The 17,572-nt window shown below is 41.4% G+C and overlaps 1 protein-coding gene across 4 annotated transcripts in view; it reads left to right on the top strand.

The window, feature by feature from the left end:
- IQGAP2 (IQ motif containing GTPase activating protein 2) overlaps positions 1–17,572 on the top strand; it is a 127,399-nt gene that overhangs the window by 7,428 nt on the left and 102,399 nt on the right. For 3 of the 4 annotated variants that reach the window (XM_034072604.1, XM_034072603.1, XM_034072605.1), the window contains exon 2: positions 13,928–14,027. In XM_034072604.1, coding sequence (XP_033928495.1) covers positions 13,928–14,027 — 100 coding nt within the window. Of the gene's footprint in view, positions 1–13,541; positions 13,603–13,927; positions 14,028–17,572 lie in introns of those variants that run through there. The other variant, XM_013130934.3, reaches the window with a different exon arrangement.

Genomic DNA, 17,572 nt, shown 5'->3' with positions numbered 1-17,572 from the left:
GGTGCCTCTACTGTGGTGCTGCTCGTGCCCTGCCTGCCTGCCGGGAATGGGGCTGCTCTCAGCTCTCCTGCTGCTCAGGGAGTTTTGAGTTACAGAAGTGTTTTTGAGGGAATTTAGTCTCTAGTGCTGTAGCTTCAATCCCTAAGTGTCAGTAAAGGCATGGCAGTGTTTGCCAGGCAATGCAGCAGTGTTAAGAAACTCGTAAGAAATACTTGTCTAAATACTAGATTGCTTGAACAAGAAAGAAAAGTAAATGCTTTTTGCACATAAAATAAGACTCAAGATGTTTTTCCAACCCTCTTCTGCTGCTAAAATTACTCTTGATTTACAGGCCCCCAAAAATGTAGGGGTGAGATGTCACTTGTAGTAGGTGTTGCTTATTTCTGGGATTTTTAGTTCTTCATGCCCAACTGATTTATCCAAACAGTAACTGCCTGGCCCCTGTTCAGTGGTAAACAAGTCTTAAATTCCATATGTTCTCAATACAGTCTAGCAGAACAACTAATGCGTTGAAATATCAGCATGGATATGTGGTGGTGTAGCTGAAAAGGAAAACTAAGGAGTCCAGAGGAAAGCAGGGATTACATTTAGATCAATCTGGGGCAGAATTTTTACCAAGAAAAAAATTACCAGCTGTTTTTACAAAACCAGGCACATAGTAAATGTGATTTCACTGCATCTGATCTCAGAAGTTGTTTTTTAAAATGGTGTTCAGACCATAGCATAAATTTCTTCATTGTGATTTAGTAGATGCTGGGAGATGAACCAGCCTTGGTTTGGCATTTGAAAATGCATGGCAGCAGGCTGCTGAAGGTATTTAGACAGCTTGCCTGCAAGGATTGGATGTGATTGACTGCTGCTTTACCATTGTCAAAGGTGACAAATTCAATTATATTTAAAAGTTGTGTTAGAACACTCCAGTAAATAAACAGCTTTTATCACGTGTAAAGCAAGCTTCAGATTCTATTTTCATACAGATCATGAGAAGTAAGAGCACATGGTTTTGCTGAAGATTTCACAGTTGTGAGTTATTTCAGAACAAAATGAATAAAGTTTCTTAGCATTGTGGGTAGTAACGGGCAAAATAAGGGCTGGTGTTTCCTCTAACACTGAGCTATGGCAGTAACACTCAGTAGTTTCCTTTTCTTCCCCCCCCCAAATTAAGTGGTTCCATAAATGTTTACAGAGGCTTCTGATAAAAATAGAGGTGAATTTCTGCAACATTTGTCTGTACCCTTTTTCTTTAAAACTGTGGTGGCAGGGTGCTGACTGGTAGGCTGCTTCTACACAGGCTGCAAATGTTGCCCATTGACCAGCCTATCTTAGACTCCCCAGAAGGACCAAAAAATGAGCAGTCAAGAATTCTGTGCTCTTATAGCAGTAGCGGAATTGGTCTGCGCTATCTTCTTGGTCACATTTGAGATGCAAATTTGCTTCTGACCAAGTTATTATAACTGAATTTCCTCAAGACTTTCTTGGAAGCTGACCATTTGCATGAAAACTGTTACCAGCAATGTAGAAATATTCCACCTGAGCTCACTTTCGACAGCCTTTAAGTGTGCAGGTCAGGAGAAGTAGAAATACCAGTGATGAGCAATTCTTGTTGTGACACTGGGTCTCTATAGAAATATTTCCTATATAGATCAGGAATGGCAGAGATTCACATGGGTAAGATACTGCTGACAGAGTGGGCATTTTTTGAGTGCTGTGCTTCCTGTAGCAGCTGTAAATGCCTTGTAATAAGGAAGCTGACCATAGCGTGTGAACTGGAAACCAGGGCAAAACTTGGAAGAAGAACCATTACAAGTCCTAGCAAAAGTCTTGATTTTCGAAGTACTACTTCAACAAAGGAAATGGGCTGCAGCTGCACAGAAGACTGTAAGAGTCAATGCATATGACTTCCCTCGTCCTGTAGACTTCAAAATTTTGATGTGTGTTGCTCATACTATGGTTGCCATAACAGTGACTGAAAGCTAGATACACTTCCTTTAGCTTGGTGGGTTTGGTAATTCTAATTCTATTCCAAACAGAATGCTTGTTTTGAGGTGTTTACACAATGGTTTTGATAGCTGATATTCAGTGTTGTTGCTGAAGCGGTTTCCTAGTGGAAATGGATTCAAAGCATCAAGGAGACGGCCCTGCGGTCAGTACATGCTGCATTAAACCAAACTTAAGCAAGTAACCTGAAGAATGCAGATCTTCAAGATGAGTGATTGACAGAGTTTTGTGACAGTTTAGAGGAAATATGAATTTAGTAGAATGAATGTGGTTATACTTGTGAGTGTATGACCTGGGTGAAAACTTTTCTTGTGAGAGCAGTTGTTGGTGACTTGTTCCAGAAATGGAAGTACTTGGTTTATTGTAAGTTAAAAGGAATAGCTGGCTCACTCTCTTATTTTGCAATGATAGGTACAACAGTAGATGTGTCATTCTCACTTGGAGCAGTCTTGAGCTTCCATGTTTAGGTCCCGGATGTACTGAGTGAAAAGGTGGAGGGTTTTCTGCTCTTTCCAAACTTTGCCAAAGATTAGAAACTTAATGTTTTGTGGTGTTTTTTTTCCTGTGGTTACAACTCCCCATGATGAAGGAAAAAATAACTCCTGTAACTGGGCATGTATGTAAATGAGAAATAAGAGCAGGAGTTGTCCAGAAATCATGTGGGCAATTGCCCTACAAGCAATGTTTGCCTGCCTGTGTGGTGCTCTCCTGAAGTGATCTAGCAGGGAGTACTGGGAGAAAGTTACCCTGGAGCCAGTAGTATCAGCTCAAATAACTCTGCAAGCACTTGCTAGCCCACTGCAAAATGGAGGCAGCCAAGCAGTCTTCAAGTGGTGAGGTTATTGCTGACATGAGACCACCTTTAAACTGGTTAACTGCATGGATACACCGAGTCAGCCTTTCTCCTGTGAAAATGTGTCATCTTACCGATAAAGCAAGAAAGAAGGTGCATCTCCATTCCTTTCCCTTTCTATACCTGTATCAACCAACACAGTTGGCAAGGCTAAGAGGTTTTAGGATGGGATCCTAGCTTGTGAGCCTGATGTTGTGTCTCCACCTTTTTGGGTGTTTTCGTGGTTCCTGCTAGTGCTGGCCCATCTCAGCTGCAGAAACCATTTCTGACTACACAGTGATTTTAGGTGTTGCTTCATAAGAAGCTCAGCTGCCTCCCCAGTGGAGCTGAGAATGCTGGAGGGAGGGCAGGAACCACCATGGCTCTGTTCAGTCTCTGCCTCTGGGTGTCCAAAGGTCCTGCTATCACCTAAGCTTACCATATCTGTATGTTAATGTTATGCATGTTACATCATTATTTTTATGTTCTGTGAATTTCAAACAATTTTTTGTATTAAAATTGTTCAATCCTATTTTATGGGTCTGTAGGTGCAAACTAAATTTTCAGATTTGTTATCCCCAATGCTTTTTTTTTTCTTTCTCCTCACTAATATTAATAAAAAGCCATTGTGTCTGTAGATTAAAGAATCTGAATTACAGACTTCAAAGATATTGACTGTAATAATTACTAAGGAACAAAAAGCAAGGCAGCTAGAAGAAAATGTGTTCTCCAAGTTTAAGGCTGCAAACCTCATGACATGCATGCTTTTTTAATCACATGCTTCTGTTCATCTTGAAGGAAAAATGTGCTGTAACGTTTCAGGTGATTTCTGCAGCTCCTTTTCAAGTGTAAAGAGAATAAAGCAAATGATTTGTTCATACCTTGGTAGAAGGAGACCTCTGCAACAGACCAGCTGTGGAAGGACCAGGAGATGTTACATTGCCAAAGGAAGAACTGAGACCAGGTGTCAAGGCTGAGGGTTTCTACACTGCAGTGTTTCTCAAGGCAATTTCAAATCTACCCAGTGCTTACACGATACTCTTGCTTATGGCTTTTTCTAGACAGATGTTTCAGTACTTCTAAGTCTTAGGGTTCAGACCCTATGACTCGTGTAGCTCTTGTCTGAGTTATCCATTGACACTCAGACACAGCTTTCTCCTCAGGCTCTCTTTGTCTTTCACTCCAGTGTTCCTGCTTGTCATTCTCTTGTTCTTTAAGCTACATCTTACCACATTTCTTCCAGCTGATTTCTTCCCACTCATACTGTGAGCTTGCTGGTAGGAAGTTTTTGATGTCAGCCTTCCAATGATCTGAATATTGAATTCATTCAGTAACTCTTTCCCAGTAAAGAGAGTATAATTCTAGACTTTTCTTCAGGAGGTGTGAGGGGATGTTCCCTTCCTCTCTCACTCACCCTGTCGCTGTTCTTGTCTTCCTCCTTTCTCACAGCAAAGAGTAGCCCTTCCCTAACCAGCCTCCAGGTAGTAGCAGTTTACTGTTCTGATCTCAGGCTGTAATTCAGGTGAGTTTTTTGACGTTTTCAAGATTGAAACAGAAATTGGACAAAGTTCTGATTTAGCCAAAAATCATGTGCAGCATTTGCAGGGCACTAGCTTAGTAGATTACTGTATAAATGGCCATCAGTCATCTGAATTTCTGCCAGAGAGTAACAGTGACCTAAGTGTTATGTTCTTCCCTGTGGACTTCAATGAGTTTTCCTTTTGATGAAACTGCGGTAGCTCTTTTTAGACATGCTTAGATTCTTAAGTTCCTATGGTCCTCCTTTGCCACAGTAAGCCTCATACCTTCTTTGGTTCTCTGTGTTGAACAGATCTCTAACAATTAGGGTGACCTTAGCTGCTGTTTCCAAAGCAGAGCATCTAAACTGGCAGCAGTAGGAGTGCAATAGAGCCCTGGGTCAACATCAACATGTGCAAGCAGATGAGGGGTGGATGACCCTGAGTCTGGGTTTTGTGCTGCCATTGTAGTGAGTTCAGTCTTTGCCCTGCCCTTCCTCCTGATCATCTCCAGCTCTCTTTCCTGTTCTTCCACTCCATTTCTGCAGTGGCTTTCTGTATTTGGTCCACAAATTTTTATGGGTGTGGTTGTAGTTACAGGCAATGGTGGTGTGACTACATGTAATGAAAGTGCCTTTGGGGTTCAGCACAAGGCTGCAGGCACATCTCCTTTTCCTGTTAATTTGTGCCTCTCTGTCCAGCTCCTTGAAAAGCATGAATGCCTTTCAGATGTGCCTTTCACCTTTCTGATACCCTTCAAAATATTTTACCTTCCACAAGTTGCTTCTCCTCTTACGTAGGTGTGTGTATGCATTTGACCTACTCATATCTCTGCAATTCTTTTCTGAGAAAAATGAAATATAAAATCTTTAATGCTAGAAATAAATTTGATGGCATTTGTGGGCAAGTTACCTAGCATTTTTCTTCTGACTAAATCCCATTACAGACTTGATACTGAGGAGTGCTGTAGATGCTGATGTTCATCTTTCATAGCTGAGTAGTGTGCTTTACTAGCCTGGCAATATTAAACTTTTTCATTATTTCATTTACATTCTGCTTTTATGTTGAACTGAGGTCGCAGTAGGTAAAAAGTAAGGAAATGGAATCCATATGGTAAAATTTTGTCTCTTTTATTGAGTATTGTTAATGTTTATTGTTAATAAAAAGCAAACTGGTTAAAGTAATTCCAGTGAAATGAATGGAGCAAATGGAAAAGGTGTCAAAATACATGGAATTCAAATCATAAGTTCTTTATTTAAGAAAGCAGTGAGTGTATAGAGCTGACAGAGGAACCTTTCATGCTTTGCTGTTTGTTTCCTCATGAATTAGCCTCTGGAGAAGGAAAGCCTGTTGGAAATTCCTGATGGAATGTGCAATATTCATTTGAGTGCCTCAAGCCTTCAGTGATGTGTTAATCTGATCAACCAGCCTTTTAAAAACATCGCCTTTTTTAAAGCCCATGTGAAATATGTCATTCTTTCTGTAAGTGTGTGTAAACTAAGCAGACCTTCCAACCAGAGTGACTACTTCCCAGTGTAGCCTTTTTCAAGCTGCCTTCAAGCTTGACTGTGTTAATGGCTTTTAGACTAGATAACTACAGATAACATGGCCTGTAAGCAAAAAAGCAACTTGTAATTGGTGTTCATTGCCTCTTCAGGATCCATCAGTCTGAGTGCTTTCTCAGGCTTGTAACTTTTTCGGTAACATAGACTGAGGGTTTATATTAACAACAAACTTTAAGGTCAACTATAAAGTCCATAAAAAGGAGCTAGAGTTTTAAAGGCGTTCCCTGAGAACCTGAATCTTGGGGAAACCTGTTGTGCCTTGAGGTGAACCCCTTGCAAAGTGTGCAAAGATAAACAGTTACAATTTTAAGGATTTATGTGAAGTATCACTGGAGGCAGTGAGACTGGCAGTGCAATATAGGTGGAAGGCAGAAGTGGTTGGGCAATAGGCTGATTAATTGCATTTCATATTTGTAATTGTAGATGGCAACACTTGAAGCTAACCAAAATTGTATGGAGTTGGAATTTCATATACTTCCTTTAACTCCATTACTCTGTCTCCTATTCTTCCAGACATACAGAATAATTACACTGAAGTTCAGATAAAAAGAGCAGTGCTATATTTCTGCACAAGGGTAAGGGACCCTACTAAAAAAGACAAATGTGTGTTATCATTTTGCAATAAGATGTTAGAAATACTTAATGTATTTTAATGTATTGCCATTGCTGAAGTCTCACTTGATGGTACTGTAGAAAGTCTGAAATTTAAAAGTGGAGTAAAGCCTGTATTTACCTATAAGCCAAAAAATGAATTGTTAAATTCTTGCAGTGCAGGTAGTTACTTGCTGAATGCAAAAGCTGTCTTGTGCCTGTGTGGCTAAATGAGACTTTCTAAATTTTGTGGGAATTCAGTTATCTCCACATCCATGGAGTCCTATTGCCTTCTTGACAGACTATGAAACTGAGCAGTTTTGACACTTGGTTCCAGGAGTAAGGGTTGTGGTTGCTGTTGCATCCTTGTCTCCTTGGTAGGATAGTCCTAAGGTCCACATATTGTAATAGTGCTAAGAGTCTGTAAGTGGATGTGGTTGGACTTGTGGTAATAGACACATGACAGTGAAAGAAGCCATTTTTCAAGGAAACGGGGGGAAGAGGACTTAGGAAAGTGAACACACTAGAGTGCAACTCTCTGAGAAAGCTCAAGGGAAAGATTAGTTTAGCAGACATCTTCAGTTTTGCATCAGGATGTCGTTTTACTGGAGTTCTGTTGTCAACACTCCCACGCTAATGGTGTGTGCTTAATTTCCATGTTTCTGCAGTGTCTGGGCAGGGAGATCTGGTCCAGAACAGTGGCCTTGAAGATCCTGTGTGACTCACAATTTGTAAGACTTGGATAATATTTGTCTGCTGGCCAGAGGATGCGTGTATAGTTCTGTATGAACATCTGAGCCTGATTGCTTTGAGTAATGTAATAATTATATTAGGAGAGAGACAGTAATTTTTAAAGGAGGGCAAGAGTAGTGGAATGTTGGAAAGATTTGGAAAATGCCATATTGAAGAACCTTATAATTGAGTTTTCTGTTAATCTACTATCTCAAGTGAATCTGCCCTCCAAGTTCACAGCTCTGGCAGGTTTCTGAGTTCTTGCTGTGTCTGCCTTTGTCCAGAGCCCTTTCTTGGAACAAATATTCAGGGAATGGACTGAATTACTTCAACTGGAGCCATAGAAGTAGGCTCAGGCCATCTAGCTGTATTGTTGTGGGGTATGTGCTAGCTGCTTGTGACTGTGATTTTTGACATAGAAAGCTGTTTTGATCAGAGTCTGAAATTTCTGCCAGTATAATGATAGACTTGTAGACTAAATAATCTTAATAATAGAACACTTGTAATAAGTGTTTTGTGCTGTAAAGCCTTTTTTTTCTTAGCCTATTGAATGTTCTCCAATTCACATAATTAAAATTCACCTAATAAAAGTTGGCATCTTTCTTCTGCACATTTAATAAACTGTTGCCGTAGATACCTATGAGCTGATATTGGAAGTGGAGGCTTAGAAAATGATTCTTTCTGTCTCTGCAGCTTTGAGCAGTATTTTTTTGGTATCTGTTAATGTTATCCTGTCCACCTAGTTTCCAGCTGCAGTTCTGTAAGCTCCTGCCCACTGCAGTAAGGGTAGCTCAGGTAGCATCAAGCATGGCTCAGAGCGTCATCAGCTTGGACCTGCTCCAGTTACAGGGGTTGGACGGTAATACATTGGTGAAGTAGTAGCATCTGAACTGCTAACCTAGGAGTGGCCATGGAGCTAAACTGCCCTGAGCAGTCGCTCCTGGAGTGAAAGTACAAACTTTACTAGAAATAAAAAGGTGAATTTATTGACCTCTGAATTTATTGACATGGAATTCATTGGCATCTTTCTCACGTGGACAAAATAGTTATATGCTGTCATATAATAATAAGGTTTGAAGTCACCTTTATCATCTAAAATTCAAACAGCTTTTTCTTAAAATTACAGCACTAAAGTGTGATGGCAAATGCTCCAGGTTCACAGCTTATCCTCATGGTACAGGTAGACGTAAACGGGATGTTGCTTAGAGCCTGTTGTAATGGTCTCAGCTTTCACTGGGGCTACCTGTGGCCAGCAAAATGTCAGGAGTTTTTGTGCAAAAGGGGCTTGGGTTTTTTTGTGTGTGTTTTCAGCTGTTACAGCATGCCTCTGTTAAACACTTTTCAGTGTGCTAATACTAGGGATGTAGGGACAGGCTTGGGTGGTGGAAACAGAAAAGTATGAGGAGGGAATAAGCAAAATATGCAGAATTTCTTACTAGTGGGCTGGAGCATGACCTGGACATGTATGCATGACCAGGACAGTATACATATGGGACTGCCAAATGTGAATTAGCTAATGTTTAATTCAAATACTCTGGTGAAAAGCTTTCATTCCAGCATCTTACAGTATTTTGCATATATGTCTTTTTCTCCCTCAATCCTGACTTTAAAGATTGTTTTCTGTCCCTGCAAGAGGATTTTGTTCTCTCTATCCTCTGTTATGTCCTGTGTATTGAGCTTGCCTGTTGTGGTGCCAAAAAATCCCTCCTCCTCCTTCATCAGGTCTCACTTTCCATGGGAAAAATCTCTGGTAGCAGGAAATTGAGGGGAATTGGCCCTGGAAAATAAAAGCTCCTGTTCCTTTCTTTGCTTTCTTCAGTATAAGAAGTCTTTTGGTATGTCTGCGGCAAATGCTTTATTAAAGAGTCTGCCTGCTAGAAGGAACCTTGTGCTGTTCTTAAACTATTGCAGGTAGCCATATGTCTGAGTGCAAATGAATGATCAGGAAGCCTTAAATACTGGTGGAGGTTTTTGCAGGGTTATTTTTCCAGCTTTAGTGTTTCAAGATAACAAAAATTGTTTGGGGAATTGTGATCCCTCAATAACTTAGAATTATGGCTAGTAAAGTGCTCCATAAATTTGTATTCAGAAATCAAATCCAATATTACTTTTCATTGTATGCTCTTTGGTTATGTATTATAGAAGTTTCAATTTTAGCTTCATGTAAAAATATAATGCATGGACACATGGGCTCATTTGAAAAGTATTGCAAATTAGGCCTGTAAAACATCTTTTATTTAGTGTCATCTGAAGTATAAACATATTAATGGCAGAGATCCTGTAAGTTCAGTATTAATGTGGATTATCTCTGTGACCCTGGGACCTCCAGAATACTTGGATGTGATAAGAGGGTTAACTCTGAACTTGGGCAACATTTACACAGCCAGTAAATATTCTTAAAATTCTTCTGTGAACCAAGCAATCTTATATGAACCTGATGATTAGAATCTCTTTCCAGATACTGTTAGTAAGGTCATAGCTCCAGGTTCTTGTGTACCTGGGCTGATTGCTGGCTTCAGTAATTATATTGCAGCTTTAGAAATGGTGGCCCTATTTCTGAAAACTTACTCAAATCCAAAAGGTTGAATTTTTTTTACGTTGTCAACTAATGCTAAGTCAGATTCAGTAAATGCTGCTTGTGCCATGTTGAGTATAGGCACATGGCGTGCCATAGGTTGTATTGGCAGCCCTGTCATCAGCAGCTGACAGAACTCGAAGTATTTACCAGCAACTGGAATAGCTATCTTGGGTCAGGACACATCAGAAAGCTTTTTTTGCAATCCATAACCAAAGCCCAAATTAGTCCTAGCTACTGCCTTGCCTGTTCTGCTTCTTCAGTGATGGTGGTATGAAAGGCAAATATTTCAAAGACAAGGGTGGATGCAAGTGTGCTGTGTCAGCTGATGGAAGATGCTCAGGTGTCTCAGTTTATGAATGTGCCCTGGTACACAACATTTTCTTTTCCTTTTTTGTCTTCTAGTGTTTGAAGTCAGGTGTGTCAATCTAAATTTAGTACTGCTTACTGCTCCATACAGCCTTGCATACACACTCTTCCTTTAGTGTTTTTCCATGAAGGAGTATCTATATTGAAGGAACTCACACATGCTTATATGTATTGACTGTTGTCCAACAGGGTGGCAACATCTAAAAAAAAGAATTGAAACTGAGAGCTTTTTGGCTAGCTACACTGTCATTTTCTTTAGTTCTTGTCAGTAGTCCAGACATACTCTTAATATGCACTCTTTGAAGGAATATTTGGTATTTTCCTCTCAATTCCAAAATCAAAGTCGCAAAATTGATGACTTTAATAATAAGATGCTGGTTTAGATACCTTCCCCCAACCCTGCACCTCCCATACAACTTGTATCTAGTATATATGTGAGTTCCGTGGCATTTGGGTCTTTTCAGACATGATGTTTTGTGTCTTTCTGGATGCCCCTTGGCCTTACCAAGTGAGCTGGAGGTCTTAAGGTGAGGTCCAGCTCTGCTTATTCTGCCTCATTGATATCCTTTATCACAATACAGCCTGCCTTCCCTCGTGAGATGAGTACTATCAAGAAGTTACTGATGCAGCAGAAACATGTCTGTTCTTTCAACATTCTGCCCTGTCTTCTGACTAATACTTGGCCTGTTAGACATAAAGACTGAGCTTTCTGTCCTCAGATCAAGTTCATTTGTGTGTTGAACTTGGTGTGGCTGGATTGATTGGTGCACCCTTAGGGTATTTGGAGTTGTAGGAGGCTATATGCAGGGCCCTAGTAAAAGACTAAAGCCTTTGCCAAAATATACTGCAGTAGGCTACAGTTTAAGCACCCAAGTCTTTAGTTTCCTCTGCAGTTTAGTTGTGGGACTTCCTCTATTCTACAGGTTGTTACTGCTGTTTCTAGAAGTGTCTGTAACCACTTGTTTGATGTGATAACACTGTTGCTTTGAAGCCAGTATGTGCTGAGGGGGTGAAAGGATGTAATCAGTCTTAATGAGAAGCCAGTGTTGCAAAAGACTCCTCCCAGTATAAGCACTGTAGGTGTTGGCACTCCCTGTGCTCTGCCTTTTTAGTGCTCAGATATTAACCCCAGAAACAGCAGCTTTGGCCCTATTGGGAAAGAAGCCTGATTTCCTGCCTGTGACCTGATGATATAGTATCTCATCTAGAAATGATATGGAGTTTCTATTTTTGAGTTTACAAGTTACTTGTTCTTGCCTCTTGCCCTTTCCCCTTATTATCAGATGGTTTCCCAAATGGAACAGCTATTACAATCTCACAGTATCTGTCAGTGCCTTCATCCACCCTCTGAAACCAATCTTTACGAATAATTTTAAGGAGGGATTTGAGGCTGGCAAGGGTTGCTAGATCTGGGATGTCCTTGTTGAGGATGAGAGGGACCTTGTGGTCCAGATTGATCCAGGACTAGATTGTATAATATCAGTGTAACTCCAGTGAATACCTAGAGTGATGCTTATCAAATGGGTTGTGTGATTTTCTTACTCCTAGTTTCAGACAAGCTGCCTTTTTTGCTGTTTTGCTTATGGCTGTGGTGAGTTGTGTTTGGCTTATGGCTGTGGTGAGTTGTGTTTGGAGGGCAGGAATAAACGGCTGTTCAATGAGCTAAGAGGAGCAGGGCAGATCTCACAGAGAAAAGAGAACTAAGATGTTTGAAAAGTGGCCCTAGAACTCACTGTCATAGGTATTAAAGTGATATGTTAAATTTCAGTGTGTGGCTCATCAGTACTTCTCCCTCACTTTGGAGAGCCAGGACTCCTCTGCAGCAGTAGAGCTGTGTCAGGGAGTGGGAACAACCTAGCCTAGATGTGCTGATGGTGGTGTGGGTAAGAGCAGCAGCAGAGCAGCCTTCATGGCCAATTTGCCAGGCCAAGTATTTTACCACCTGCACCTCATGTTTGCCTCCAACTAATGTTTTGGTTCATAGCAAGTGATGACTTGATTACAATATCTGAGAGCTTCAGTTAGACTGAGTCACACTTATTGGAGTTACTAGACTTAAAAGGGACACAGGGCAAGACAAGTATTTGTTTTATCAGTGCATGAAACTTCTGGGTAATTAGGAAGAGCCATCTTAAAAGCAAAGGAAGATGAGAGATATCAGTGCTTGTGGTGATTAAAACTGAAACTACAAAGCTTAAAGAAGCTATGTGATGCGTTAACAAATGTGTGGTAGCATCAGTCTGAAACGTGGGCAAGTAGTGTAAATTTTTGTGTCTTCAGTAAACGCATGTGGGATCATTTCTCCATTTGATTTATGTTCTCTTTTTGTTTCTGAGGTACAGTCTTCAGTGTATGCATATACTTGAAGAGCACAGCTTCTTTGCTTTGTCATAGTGCATTTTACTTGAGTTGCCTGTATAGGTTACAAGAAGGCACTTGCCCACTGCATGAGGCAGCTGTGCTGGAGAAACACCAAAAACTTGCTCATGGCATACACAATCTGTGTAGCAGTCAAACTAACAAACATCTCACAGTGCCTTAGAGGAGGAAAGAGGCCCATGTTTTTTTTTTACTGAGGATGCATCTTAATGTTCTCAGCTAACCAGTTTGTGGGCTGCTGCAGAAAGTGTCTGGCCCAGCCCTGCACTTCCGTCCCCTCCTTTGTGCCTGCAGGTGCACAGCAGCTTAGCCCAATGACCTGATCTGCCTAGGCATGGGTCTTTTCTTAGCTGTTGATCTTTGGCAAGGGCTGTCCCTTGTTCTGGTTCAGTGACATGTCTTCATGATTGCCAGCCCTGACACATGAAATGACAAGAGTACTCAGCAGAGAAACATGAGGGAGAACAGGGCCAGCACTTTTAGGAGCCACTAGCACAAACAGGGTTTGTGTAACAGCACAAATTTTGGTAACTGCTTTGTGCTGAAGGCTGTTTCTGAAAGCCTCACACACAGGGACTAAAATTCAGCCAAAAGTCAGTGTTACTGGATGGCCCATCAGGTTCATTAATAGAAACATTAATAAGAATTGCAAATTTGCTCAGACTCTCTGTACCCTACAAAGAGAGGAAGACCAGTCATGGGTAGCAGTTGTTAATAAACAGGGTCATTTGCACTTAGAGATGTGCACAGAATCATCCTTAGTAGTCTGGGAGAGTGTGATTTGGTTGCAACAATAAGTAGGAGTGTGAATATCATGTCTTGCTCCTTATTACTTTATTACCCCCATCAATGGGAGGAGCTCAATCTGTTGCAGTCTCACAGGTTCCTCATACTGCAGCCTGTTCCCAAGAGTCCCTTGAGGTACATTTGCAGTGCACTGCTGTCTTCACGTCTACCGCTGAGGCTCTGCTTAGCGCATGGTTTCCTCATCTTCTGCTTGCTTTGAGCTACCACAGAGAAGTCCTGAAACTCCTCTGAGGATGTGTAAGATGAAATTCTGCTGGCTCCAAGCCTCAGCCCCATGTGTATTTGAGTGCTCCATCTTGCCCCCCAAACAAGGAAATGCACAAAAACCAAATACATTCTTGGTTTTGAACAAGTGAAACTTGAGAAATTCACTGTATGGCGAACACCATCTTCTTGGTGATCTGAATATCTTTGTACATGGTACTATAAAAGGCCTTTTTTTGATGGGGGATGATGACTATTTTAATTTCTCTTCTGCAGTAATTCGCTTAGTTTCTTAGTAACATGGCTCTAAGAATCACCCCTGACCCACACGTAACTTGATATGGGTTTCTGTTTGCAGCTATTGTGGACGATGAAAGGCTTTCAGCAGAAGAAATGGATGAGAGGAGACGTCAGAACATTGCTTATGAGTACCTGTGCCACTTAGAAGAAGCAAAAAGGTAAGTAAATGAAAGCACGATTATACCTTGCTTTTAAATACACAAGTTCAGCACTGTTGTGATCTTGAGCATTGTAATTTTTATTCAACTTCTTGAATTACTTAGATTAACCTGATGTTGGAATTTTATAGCATTCAGAATGAGAAACTAATGCCCAGTGTGAAAAGTTTAATTGAAAGATGGATTTAGAAGCAATCAAGACAACCTTCTCAGAGTTACTGTGGTGACTGTGACTATCTTCAATGAAAGTAGGGGTGGGTAATAAAACCCAAGGCTGTGGTTCTGTGAGAAGCTGAATCAGGGTTATGACTAATTGGGAAAGTCTTTTGTTCCTGACTGTGTGGTGGTCATGCTCCCTTCTTACTGGTAGTTCTTATGAAATGACTCAGGTTGCTAATATGGCAGAATATCACCTGAGTTAATGATCCATATCATCTCAGTGTTTCAGTGGTAACTGCAGGCAGGGCAATAAGGTAGCATGGACTCTGTTGTTTCTTTATTGGTCAGGAGTACTCACCTCTTGAATCGGCAGTTGGTAATGAAGCACTGTTCTGCAAGCGCACAGGGATTTTATCATCTTTGTGCAAATGTACTGTACTACACTTCATTCTCAAAACAACCATTGGGCAACATTTTCATAATTAGTGAGCAAGAAAACAAGGTACAATATCCCTGTACTTTTGGAGCAGTTTGAAGAGCACTGCTAATGTCACTTGTGAAAGCATATCTTACATTCAGTCTGATAGCAGTTTTTCAGAGATGCCTCTTGTACTCAATTTATTGCCCTGGGCAACATTAAGTGTTTTTCTTCTGCCTCTGCATTTGTTGATGAGGGTCGTTTTAATCTTAATCATTAGTTGCAAGGACTCCTAGAATTTCCTAGAGAAAAAGAAACTTGAACTGTGATGATTAGTAGTGCAAGCTGTGAAACCTCAGTGTGATGACAAACCATAGGATCTTTAGAATGGAGTAATCCAGTGTATTGAGCCAGGAATCAAATGTAAAAAGGACCCTGGGCTTTGTTTTTCTACACTATTCCCCTCGCCATCACGATGAGGCACTGAGACTTACCTATTTAGCAGTCATGGGGCAGCTAGCTGCCAATGATCTTGTGCTAGGGGCATTATTTTACAAACCAGCCATTCTTACTTCCTATTCACTATGCTGTCCCATTTGCTGTAGTAAACATTGCCTCCATTGCTTTTTCTTCCTCTTTCCATGGCAGAATGGTTCCCTGTTCACATATTTAAGAAGGCAATTGTCTTACTGCTGCCAGAGAGGAATGGCCTGCTCTGCACACTCTTTTTGCCTCCATCGTGCGGTTGCAAGAGATTGTCCCTGGTCGGCTGGGTTGGCTCACTACCCCAGCAGGAAATTAGTAGCTCTTTTGCCGAGTTAATTTTCTAGGGGTTTAGTGAGCTGTCTGCTCTGATCAAGGGGTCAGAGGAGAATCAGTGCTGACAAGAGGAAGGGGATGGGATGCAGTTGCATGCTTGGGAGAGAGGAGGGAGCAGGTCTTGCTTGCTGAGACATTAAATTAGCTCTACCATCTCAAGAAACCTCAGTGAGTCAAGCTTTGTTTTTACTCAAGGTTCCCCTTAGGTTTGTTGCAACTCACCTACCTGCTGGCTTCTGGCAAGGTAGCAATAACAGCTGGTCTCCAAATCCAGCCTCCTTTCTTCTTTTATTATTATTAACAATTCATCTTCCAGGCTTTTTTCACCCTCTTCCCCTTCCCAGAGCTATTTGCCACTTTGAACACAAGTCCTCTAGTTCATCTGAAAAAACTCACTTGACATTTTCCAGAAAACTAAGTTATTTTTACAATTAATGACTTAAATTAGCATCTGCTATGAGTAAGTCCCTCCTCCTCTTTCTATTTATTTTTATATGAGTTCATGCAATAGCAGTTTTGTAGAAAAAATAGTCCTTTAGTTCTGTCATTAGGTGATGGGACTTTGCAGACAGAACACTTGCTCCCAGGGCAGTTAGGTATCTGGAAGTATTTCCGGATCTCCATTTGGAAAACTGGAATTTACTGGTAATGTTCTTGGGCAATGCTTGGTACTGCATGAGGTGCTGATGAGTGCTGTGGCGTAGGAAGCCTTGTGCTTCCCCCACCAAGAGGTTGGGTCGTCACAGGTGGAAGTGACGCAGTAGTCAGATGCTGGATATCTTTTTCCTGTGCCCCAACTCTGCGGAGAGAGCTGCTGTGGCCGCAAAAAGAGGGCGAGCAAAACTTCTCTGTTCACAAAGAAGATAACTCAGTTGCACCATGAGACTGTCCTGAGATGGACTCTTACTAATGGCAAAAAACATGTACATAAATCTTGCAGAAATGAGAAGAAATGCCTGTGTCTAATGGCTGTGTAACCCCTAGCCTGGCTTCTTCAGGAGCTGAGTAACACCATCGAGGGAGATTGGGGTGGCAAAGGTACACAACTAGGGTCTCCCCAGCCCTGACCTGGTAGAACAGCAGCATGAGAAAATGCCATATCTCTTCTCACTGCACATTACACGTCCTCTCTGTGTACTTGATCAGGGCTGAAACATGTTGATGTGCAATCTCTGCTCTGTATTTGCACGGTTTTTGCATTTTCTTTGTTACAACAGAGTGTAAACAAAACTGGTGACTCTGGAAAGCAAGACAGCAACCTCAGGGGGAGCAATGGAGTCATAATTCAAACTGCAGTGAAACAAGATCAATACAAGCTTGGGAGGCTTGGGTGTAGGGTCCAGGCTACCTCAACTGCACAGAGTAGGACCAGCCCTTCAGCCATGCTGGGTGCAGTTTTGCAGGAGGCACCTGCTGATAGATTGACTTTTGCTGGTGCTAAACAGATCCCAGCTGGGTGGTCATCCCTACCCTGCAGCGCTAGAGCAGCCCCTGTAAGATGCATGTGCTCCCAGTCCTTCTTCTGCCTGTGGCTGTGGGTCTTAATAGGAGAAGGCAGAAGCCTTTGGCCCCAGGTGCAGCCCAGAAAGGTGGCTGCTACCTGCTTGCCCTTCTGGGCGAAACCTGTGAGCGGGAACTGCCTTGCTGATGTATTTGATTTCTGTTTGCAGTTACAAGCTGTTTTTGTTTCTATAAATCCTGACTTCACAGAGATTTTCCAGTATTTGGGACGCTATGGATAGCACAGGAAATAGACTGAAACAGGTAAAGCAAGGTGAGTTTTCCGTTCAGTTGGCAGCTGCTGAAATGACAGCAACTACTGTTTCAGCTAATCAGCAGTGCGCAAACACCATGTGTCTTGGTCCATATTGAATATTAATAAATACTGATATAAACAATAAGTAGCAAAATATTGGGACAGAGCATGGCTGGGACAGTGCAGGTATTGTGTTGTTTTGTTGGTTGTTCTTTTTTTTCTCTCACTGTATTTGTAATCAAAATATTATTGCATGGCATCTCTGCATTTTGAAATGCCAGGGTTAATTAAATGGTTGAAGAATGTGTACTTTCAGCTGCTTTTCAGACCACTGTTTGCACACCTACTTCCTGTAGCCCAGCTTTAGTGAAAACTTTCCAATTTTAACATGGA

Source organism: Melopsittacus undulatus, chromosome Z (genome assembly GCF_012275295.1).
Source record: "Melopsittacus undulatus isolate bMelUnd1 chromosome Z, bMelUnd1.mat.Z, whole genome shotgun sequence".
NCBI classification, from domain to species: domain Eukaryota; kingdom Metazoa; phylum Chordata; class Aves; order Psittaciformes; family Psittaculidae; genus Melopsittacus; species Melopsittacus undulatus.
This window is presented reverse-complemented; position numbering and strand designations above follow the sequence as displayed.